A 10177-nucleotide genomic window follows, 5' to 3' on the forward strand; every position below is an offset into this window, starting at 1 on the left:
GGATCAAATGACTCTGTGTAATGTGAAAAGTGTTGCTAATGTTATGAACCCACAGAGTAGTAATCACTCAACTCTGCAGTTCCAGTCAACTGTTTCAGCTCATTGTTGTGGGCTGCCCTCACCTTTACTGTTTTGGTTCAGTCCCGCCGCTCTCATCAGCTGTTTCCAGCAGCAGCCAGCAGCGTTTTCAGTGAAAAGCTCTGATAATCCCTCTGTACACTAGCTGCCCAGCACCAAACAGCAGACAGAGAGTTGAGCATTTGCTGTAGCTGCTGATGGAGAGTGAATATTGAACTTACATGTGATCGAGTGGACACAAACATGACTCCAAATAAATGCGAATGTAGCTAAATAAGCAACCAGCTCCAAACATGTTCGCCATATTAACTTTAAAGGTGATAATTTGTCAGTGACGTGTTTACAAGCTTGTTTACTCTGCCTCCAAGTGACCAAAGAAATAAACCCAATTTAGCGCAGCTTTAAATCTAATTTCTATTTTTGTACTGCACTTTATGCTTGGGATGAATGATGGAGGAGGGAAGGCAAGGAAAGGTCTGGCTTTTTATCTGCTTACTTTTTATGCTAAAGAATTCATCTTGAACATTAGCCTCTCCTTTAACTAATCTACGGTTGGGACACAGCACCCTGCATCCTGCATATGAAGCTCAGTGCTACCAAAGCTGTACTGTCAGGATGAAGCATCAATCATGTATTTTCTGGTTTGTTTTTACCAGAATAAGTTGGCAGCAGACAGACTGAAGCCACCATGAGGCCCTTTGTATGAAAGCTACATTCATGCAAAAACAGGAGGACAACAAACACAATCAACACTATAATTTATTAAATAAGTCAACACATTCTAAGTAAGTGAGTAACACTTCTGTACAGTTTAATAAGATAAATATTTGACACATTTTTGTGGGATGACTCCTGAGTTTTTTTTAACACCTGGAACAGAACATGAGATTAAACCTGACTTTATTCACTTTTAATAAGACAACACTTAAAAAGAGAGAAGTGCCAGTGCTATTTACTGTGACAAACCAGGAGGAAAGTTTGAAAACAAACCAGCCAAGCTTTCATTCGCTCAACATGAAGTTCAACATTCCTATTTTGGAGCAAGGGCAATTTCTCATCTTAGATAACTGGACATTCCCTACATGTCTGCCCTCCTCCTCTGCTTTTTGAGTCCCTTCAGCAAACTTTCAAGTGCTTAGAAACCAAGCATGTTTTGGAGTGGTTATTTCAAGCCATAAATAGAAACCCCATCTGTATCAGGGTCAGATATTTGAACAAGTCTTAAAAGGAACACTCCATGTGAAAGACAGATCTGTCCTTCAAGCTTATTTACAGGCTAATATTTTAATAAACCAGACTGCATTTTTGTAGCATTGAAACACTGTCAAAATATCTTGTAATGATGGAAGATTGGTTTCTAGGAATTTACATTTTCATTAAACAAGTGGCAGCAGCTTGGCACATTTATGGAGTGCAACAGACATGCTCCACATTCAGGCCAGCATCGTGCAGCCCGGGCACGTTTAGCGAGAGAGCCAAATGAGGGGAGTGAGTTGAAGGATTTGGACCAGGGTCTGAAAGCGTGAGATATTGCTTTTGAATGCATTGTAAAGATCTGTCAGGCAAACTGTAAAACACACAGGTGCAGACCTCCACGACAGCTGACAGATGGCCTCTTGCTCTTTAACGCTGCATAAGGTAACTGCGCCTGCTGGCACCTCCAGATGTTTGTAAATCGGATTAAGGGCTAGGACTAAATGACTATACCAGTGCTTTTGCATGTTTTCCGCCTTTTACTACAACACTGTACACTGCTACCAAATATTTTGAAAACACACCAAAAGATTTGTTGGGACAATGTTTTCCATGGATTTTAATTTCGCTGTGAAAATCTGTTTCCATAGCCTACCTGGTTTGCGGGGACCTTTTGTTGCATGTAATTCTCTCTCTCTCATTTCTATACTGCTGATTATCCAATAAAGGCGAGACGTGCCTCTACCAAGCAGGAGTTATAGCCCCAAGAATAAGAACCCTAGTAAACCTCCGCAGTAGCCCAAGGATTTCCATCAATCTTGCCAATTTTGCACCTCAAGATTTATGTCCATGCCAATGTTTAGTGGCAATGCAGGAAAGTCAGTGCTATATGTAGTGAGGTAAAGCAATCTTCCATTCCCAGGAACAAACTTGAACAAGGCCTCAGTTATGCTCTTGTTAGTTGTTAGATAGTTGTGTGAAGAATGAAACAAGAGAGCTGGTTCAAAACAAAGAAGTTCAAACCCTGGCCCCTTTCTCACCTCCACACATGGTGGTGATGTGGGTATAATGCCAGATTGTCAGTTTTGGAAAGTTACAGAAGTGGTTGGACACAACCCCTGTAATACGAGGTCGGAAAGGTGTGGGGGGAGGGGGGTTTCAACAGCTATTTTACCATCCGACAAGCAGATTCAAGACCATAAGCAGTTCAGAAAAGTTCAACTTTATGCAAATGTCCCCTGATGTGTGGGAGCGACAACCAATTATACTTTCGATTACCTTGGGGAACTCAACATCAGCGGTTAGCAGCTGAACTGTAAATGTAAAAGCACTTCAGTCAAATGTGGGAATACTCCTGGGCGGGAATGAATGGACAGCATCGTAGGTGGGGCATAAGTGGTGTTGCAGAACTCCACTTTGGTGTATATGGCTTCCTTCAGTCCTCTTTCAAACCATCTGTCCTCTCCATCCAGAATTTGAACATAGTTGTCCCTTATCCTTCAAAAATAACTAAACTACTGAGTCTTGACCTGAGGCGTTGGCCCTTCTGTGTTGGGCCATCAGTTGTTTAGTTTCCCCAATATACAAGTCTGCGCATTCCTCACTGCATTGGACGGCATACACTTCATCACTTTTCTTGTGCTTGGGTGTGAAATGTCTCTTCAACCAGGTCCAGCTGCCTTTGATTTAACCTTCCTGGGATAACTATGACCTGGATGACTGAGAATCTTCTTGTGCATCAGTATAGTGGCAACAGGAGAAAATAACAAGGTACATGAATGCACCAACCTGGACAGTGTGAACAACTCAGCCAGACAACTAGATCCTGACTGGGATGACATTAGTTCATGGCAGATTTTATCAGTATGTACAGTATGTCGGCCAGTAGGAAACAAGCTAAGTGCCAAAAATATGTTTGTAGTAGTTTAGAAACAGTGTCTCCATTATATACTGTAGTCTGTCTACCACAGGGCACTGAGAAGTTTATTTTCAACTTCAACTTGATGGTGGTGGTGGTGGGGGGCTATATAATAATCCATGTTTTTAATCCCTCAAATATCTAAAATCATAACCATCTTAGGTTGGGTTCTAATGATAATGTAACTTGTAATCTAGGTTCTGCTCATGGTTTTTACCTCCTACAAGGGAGTTTTTTTCTTTCCACTGTCACCAACTGCTTGCTCATGATGGGAATAGTTGGGCCTCTGTAGATAACACTACAAAGAGTACGGTCTAGACCTGCTCTATATGAAAAGTGCAATAAGGTAACTTGTGTTATGAATCGGCACTATATAAATAAAACTGAATTGAATTAACTTTCACAGAACCTTGAAACTCTGGAGAAGCAGAATAATCCTCAAACAAGACTCTGCAGGTTGATTACCACTGCATGCTGCAATAAATGTGAGCAGAACTAGAGAGAGAGACATGGTATGCTCTGAAAAATGTAACGCATGTTTAGTACTTTTTTATAATGTTAAAAGTATCAATGTAGTTCAAGAGGTAAAACATGTTAAAACACAGACTAAATGAAGGTTCTGTAGTTACATAGCGCTGTACTTTGTCCGTCATCAGACTCGGATAAGGACTGTATTAAAGTCAGATGAACAGTGGTGTGCTACCCTTGGGTTGAGATGTATTGGCAAAAACAAAGGTTTTGTCCTTTAAGTTTGAATTGTTTACTTCTTTTGGGTGAAGAGGTGTCCATACCTGCCAACAAAACGTAATTTGTGCAAACAGTGGTTTGCAATTACTGTAGCTTCTGCTGCAAGCCCACTTTGTGATTTAGGCTGATGAGATGTTTATTATTTTTCATATAAAATGGTGGCCTGGTCTCCAGAATTACTTAAACAAAGTTCACTGTTAAAGACAGTGTGCGCCAAACAATTTGATTTATGTCTTGGCCTGAGGTGAAACAGAGATCACACATGGACTAAAACATACATGACTTTTGAACTAGCATTGTGTACCCACAAACAAATGTCATCTTGTAATGTGCTACACATGTCTCCAACTTATCTTCCAGGCCTGATTCAACCTGCACGGATAAATATTAGTTATAAAACTTCCAAAATAGGTAAGGTCAATTTAGAAGAGAGCCAATAAAGCAAACTAAAACACTTGATGGAAGACATTACAAACTTCCTGCACCTCCTTCTAAAAATACTGATAAAAGGCCGCACTGAACTCTCTGGGTCCTCTATAAGCACATTTAATGGAGCAACAGACACAAAGCTATAAATAGGCAGCCAGGATCACTGCTTCCTCGAGACTTCAGTGTCTGTATCAAACAAAGGCTGTTGCCAGGCGCGGGGTGTGAATCACAGGAATCTGAGATGAAGGTGAAGCAGCACCTGGTCAATGTCACACTGAGTGCCGCTGTGACAGCAAGACTGCTTGGCATTCCTCTGGATGTTTTTTTGATTCTAAAAAAACCTTTCCAGAGAACGTTGACTGAGCATGCACGCAATGTTACACAGCAACAGTTTGCAGTACACCTGCGAGTTTAAAGATTTGCATGCATTTTCCCAGCAAATCCAGGATTCAGTCAAAAAAACACTTATGATGTTGCCTCTGTTGCCAACATCTATGCCATCTGTCTTCTTCCTCTACCTGAGCTCTGACACTTACTTCAAATAAATTACCCATCTAAAATGATCTCTAATATTAAAAGCACTCTCTTCTCTTGCAGTGCATGTTACACTTCTATTTATTTAAATGTCTAACATTAAATGCTATTTAAGACTTTTATAGCTGCAGTTTATAGTTAAGACTGCATACTTGGCAACAACTAACCCTCACTATAAAATAATCTTCGCACAGTGAAGATTATCTTCTCACTGTAATGCCGGGACGAGTCTGCACTGATATTATTGCCTTGCAAAAAGGTCACTGTGTCAGATTAGGCGACACGTCTGTCCCCACCAATGATAGCTTACTGTCTTTCTCCACTTGATCCGGAAGGATATGCCAAGGGCCGACTTCCCCAACAATATAATCCTTACGACAGAAGCTGGCATGAATGAAACGAGCTCATTTCTGTTCCCAGATGCCCCAAGTCTGGCTGGTCAGGCCATTATTATTATTATTATTATTATTATTAATATTTTCAGCACATAACTGAACTGATATCCTATAGTCTGATCCTGGCATATGGTGCATATATTCCACAGACTGACAGGCATTCCAGTTGTAGTAATGAAAATTGCTTACTTGAGGTGCATGGGAGAACACTGTGCTTGTCACTAAAGTGTATGTCTACTATTATTATATCTAATGGGGTGGCAGCTTTGCTGACTTGTGCGGCAGCTCTGTGAGTCTTCAGTCTTTCCTCCAGACGACACTCACTGATAGCAGAGGTAGCTTATGATGAGCTTTGGTATGTTCAGTTGAACTATGACCTCCAGAGCTCTGGTGCCCAGCCTCTTCCTCACTGCCAACCTGCTGAGCTGCTGGAGACTCATAGGAGTGGCTACAGACAGAAAAAAAATAAATAATAAAATAAAATATTCAAGTCAAGTGTTCACAATAACACCATGGGACTGGTAAACGGATTGCAATATCAATTAGCTAAAACTGGATGTATGAGTATTCTCAGTGAGATTTGTAACTAAATGTAACTATGGAAAGTATGATAATTATTATTTTAATATAAAATAATATAAAAAATATGGCCTTTAGGAAATATTTCATCATTTTTATATTATTAAGATGTTTTCTAGTCTTATTTGTTTGTATTTAAAGTCTAAAAACTGCTGTACATTTCTTGTTCCACACTGTGCTGCACCTTCTAAATAAAGCTCTGTCCCTGGAATTAAGAAGTGGAAATCACCCCCTTCTCATATACCAGCTAACCTATACCTGACTAGCTGTATATATGAGCATTGTGGTAAACAACAGGTGTCATCTGTGTGGGACTTCATGGAAGTGAAAAGCGATCCTTGCCTGCCATCATCTGGTGCTATGTTGACACTACACCTCTCCAGGAATAAAGGCAACTACACAAACTGGGAGATCTAAAGATTTGTTTTCTATGCAGCCCTGACTTTTGTGAATAACTTACTCTCATAAAACTGTAGGCAGGAGGCAGAGGGAGAACCTGGCGTGGTGTAATCAACAGGTTTCCTGTTGTGCTGATCTCTGGCGTAGATGTTGGCCCCAAACTCCACCAGTATCTCTATCATTTCAACTCGCATGTTTTGAGCAGCGTGGTGCAGCGGAGTCTCATGTAGCCTGGCAGCATTCACTTTAGCACCTAAAAGGAAAAGGACATTAATGTAATTTATAAATGAAATTGAACTTAATCAATGTCTGCCCTTGAAGGATAAGGCTGCCTTTTCTTATCGCTAACAAATCTCATCAAAAGATCAACCCTATGTCGCAGAGGAAGAAGACACAGTGTATCAGGTGTTGGATACACACACAATTGTTATTAGGATAAATTTATTGTTGGTTTTGATCTTTTCATGTGATTTGAAAAAAATCTAGAATATCACGAGCCTTGTGCTTAAACCTTACAAACACTACAAATCACTTTACTGCCAACCATAATCCATGGAAAACATTTTACAATTACTTCAATGCCAGTTGCTTAGCTGCCTATATTGTTAAACCACAAGTTCTGGTGTCAAATCTGATGTGCAAGACGAAGTGTAGGGGCAAAATCACAGTGTTGGGAGATCCTCTTGGTCTATCTCAATCTGACTCTAAAAAAAAGGTGGACGACCAATCGTCTGGGTGTGACGGTTTACTAACATCCTCCATATGGAGTCAAGTTTTCAATTTCCATCCACAAGGTAAATCCCAACAGAGCTTCTCTCAAAATGGAAAACATTTGGAAATATCCCTGTTCTTATGTGTTGTATATGTTCTACAAAAATAAACTGCATTTTCACAATAATTCAATTCATATTCCTATGCAATGTAATGCATTTATTAACAAACTCAACTCTGTTATTTGTAATGTAATGTAGCTCTTACACAAACAATAAAGAGTGTTTGGTGTTTGGCAACTAATGCTCGCATGTCAGAGCTTTTGTAAAAAAGCGCTAATAAGGAAGAGTTCACAGAGTTGTCCATACTTGCAACTGCATCATGACGCATACTTTAGGCAGATACTTTACCTATCTTATTCACGTTTCAACTCCCTGCATGTTGATTTTCACAGGGTGCTGAAAAAAGTGAAAATAGTGGCTACCTGGAAGAGGGGGGATCAGTCTAAACAAACTGCTTTGTCAAATGGTCATTAGTAAAGTATATACAATTTGTAGTTAATAGCCTAAAACATGCCAAACTGCATGTTTGGCCACACTGATAATTGGAGTATGACGCTTACCTGCATTGAGTAGCACTTTAACACAGTCAGTGTGTTTGTTAGCACAAGCCATGTGCAGCGGGGTCCCGTAGTAAAGGTCATATGACTCCAGACAGGCCCCCATGTTAATCAGGAGCTTCACACATTCTGAGTTTCCTGAAAAATGATAGGACAATATTGTGTCATATACGCTGTTTTATAAAGATTACCGTCATGCTTAAACAGATGGGTAACTCGATTTCACAGAAGCTAAGGCTGCTTTCACACCTGCAGGCGTCTTGTACAGTAACGATTTAGAGCTAATGATTGTGGGATCGCTTTCAAAAAATGTTTTATAGACTTTTTTAAGTACACAGAGTACAGGGACAATTTTTTTTTTTTTTTTTACAGCTTTTACCCTAATAAACCGGGTAAATACCTGCACTGGTACGTGGTAAACAAATGATTTGCATTATTATAGCTTGTACAGATCAACTATAAGATTGCTTCCTGAACACGTTTCACAATCAGCAGATGGATTTATTAGCTTTAGAAATAATGCTCAGATCACAGATCTGCTATCAGTAAATCCTGTGGTTGGTTTATTTGCTTTCTCATCACAAGCGATCCGTACCAGTATTCTGTTGAAAGTGGGCCGAGTCCACCACCAGGTCTGAGTACGCTTGTGCTTGTTGTGTCCGCTTTTGGTGCGCACCCGAGTGCAATCGCTGCATTCATACCAGCCCAAATGAAGCGCACCAAGGGGGTAAACTAAATAAGGGAAGGTGTGAAAGCCAAAAGGCACGTAAGTTGAGCTGAGGCACTCACCTCCCATGCAGGCCTCATGGAGAGGTGAGGCTGTGCGGGAGGTGAGGGTAGGGTTGACTTTGGCACCATGCTCCAGCAAGAGCCTCACACACTCCAAACTTCCAGCTGAACAGGCATCACACAGCGGAGTACTCCCGTCTACATTCCTCGCGTCCACCTGAGATGCATCATGGGATTTAGGATGATGCAGTATATATATATATATATATATATATATATGTTATATTATATTTTGTTGGGCAGAATCTTTCTGTGTTCATTGCAATATAATGAGAGAATCATGTTTATGAATTTAATGGCTGAATATTGTTAATCAATGAAATATAAGAATTGTGTGGGATAGTTTAGGGATTAGGTTTAAGGAGACACCGATAGCCGTTTTCTACAAAAATCACCCCATGACATGGCAGACAGGCATCTGTCTGTCGCCCTCACCTGGGCTCCAGCATCCAGCAACAGCCGTACACACTGGGTCTGTCCACGGATGCAGGCCTCGTGCAGCGGCGTGATGGAGTCCACCGCCACAACGTTGACTGAGGCTCCGCTTTGGATGAGGTGCTGCAGCTGGGCGGCCTGGCCGAGGGACGCTGCCTTGTGCATGTCTGTTCTCTCTGACCAGCAGCCTGCAGGGGAACAAGTCACAACAGAACATGTGTAGAGATGGGTACTAATCGAGTATTATCACCTATTGTTGTTCTTATAGTATGGTGAATAAAGAAGCATCTTAACCTTGTTGTATTATTGTGAAGGTTGCTATAATACATAACTGTATATTAATTGATTTGTAATAAATTCTGAAAATAGTGAGAAATGTTGTCAAAGTTATCCAGCACCCAAGTGACACCTTCATACTGCTTGTTTTGTCAGTCCAAAAATGATTAAAATACATTAAAATAATCAAGTAAAAGCAGCAAATCTTCACATTTGTGAAGCTGGAACCATGAAATGTTGTTACATGAAAAATGACTAATACCAAAACAGTTGCCAATTAAATTTCTGTCAATTAGCTGACTAACTGATTAACTGATACTAACTGGACTTCTATAAACTGTTAAGTAATTTAACTTTCATCCTATTTTTTAAACTCTAAATACATTTTGTGTGCAAAAAGCTTATTTTTAAAGTAACTAGTAACTGAAGCTGTCAGATAAAGTAAACAGTACAATATTTCCCTTTGAGATGTGGTGAAGTAGAAGTAGAAAGTGGCTAGAAAAGAAAATACTCAAGTTCAGTATTCAATTTCAATTCAATTCAATTTTATTTATATACAGTGGGGGAAAAAAGTATTTGACCCCTTGCTGATTTTGCAGGTTTGCCCACTTACAAAGAATGTAACAATCTACAATTTTAATCATATGTACATTCTAACAGTGAAAGACAGAATCCCAAAGAAAATTCCAGAAAATCACATCATATGAATTTATAAAAATTGATAACCATCTGATGAGGAAAAACAAGTATTTGACCCCCTACCAAACAGCAAGTATTCTGGCTCCTACAAGCCAGTTAGTCTTTCTTTAAGACACAGCCCCAATCCCAACCAATTATCTACATCAAATACACCTGCCTCACCTCGTTACCTGTATAAAAGACACCTGTCAACACCCAAACAACCAGCATCCAACATCACCACCATGGGCAAGACCAAAGAGCTTTCTACGGACATCAGGGACAAGATTGTTGATCTGCACAAGGCTGGGATGGGCTACAAGAGAATCGGAAAGCAACTTGGAGAGAAAAGATCAACTGTCGGTGCAGTTATCAGGAAATGGAAGAAGCACCACA

At 40.2% G+C, this 10177-nt stretch overlaps 1 protein-coding gene across 1 annotated transcript in view; it reads right to left on the reverse strand.

The window, feature by feature from the left end:
- Nucleotides 1-819: 819 nt before the first annotated feature.
- LOC123985033 (ankyrin repeat and SOCS box protein 13-like) overlaps nucleotides 820-10177 on the reverse strand; it is a 17711-nt gene continuing 8353 nt past the window's right edge. Inside the window, exons 2-6 of the mRNA XM_046072381.1 lie at nucleotides 8828-9015; nucleotides 8393-8549; nucleotides 7607-7741; nucleotides 6335-6526; nucleotides 820-5743 (exon numbers count right to left, since the gene is read on the reverse strand). Of these exons, the coding sequence (XP_045928337.1) occupies nucleotides 5616-5743; nucleotides 6335-6526; nucleotides 7607-7741; nucleotides 8393-8549; nucleotides 8828-9015 (800 nt within the window). The 3' untranslated portion in view covers nucleotides 820-5615. The remainder of the gene's footprint in view (nucleotides 5744-6334; nucleotides 6527-7606; nucleotides 7742-8392; nucleotides 8550-8827; nucleotides 9016-10177) is intronic.

The sequence above is a fragment of the Micropterus dolomieu genome, linkage group LG16 (assembly GCF_021292245.1).
Source record: "Micropterus dolomieu isolate WLL.071019.BEF.003 ecotype Adirondacks linkage group LG16, ASM2129224v1, whole genome shotgun sequence".
NCBI classification, from domain to species: Eukaryota; Metazoa; Chordata; class Actinopteri; order Centrarchiformes; family Centrarchidae; genus Micropterus; species Micropterus dolomieu.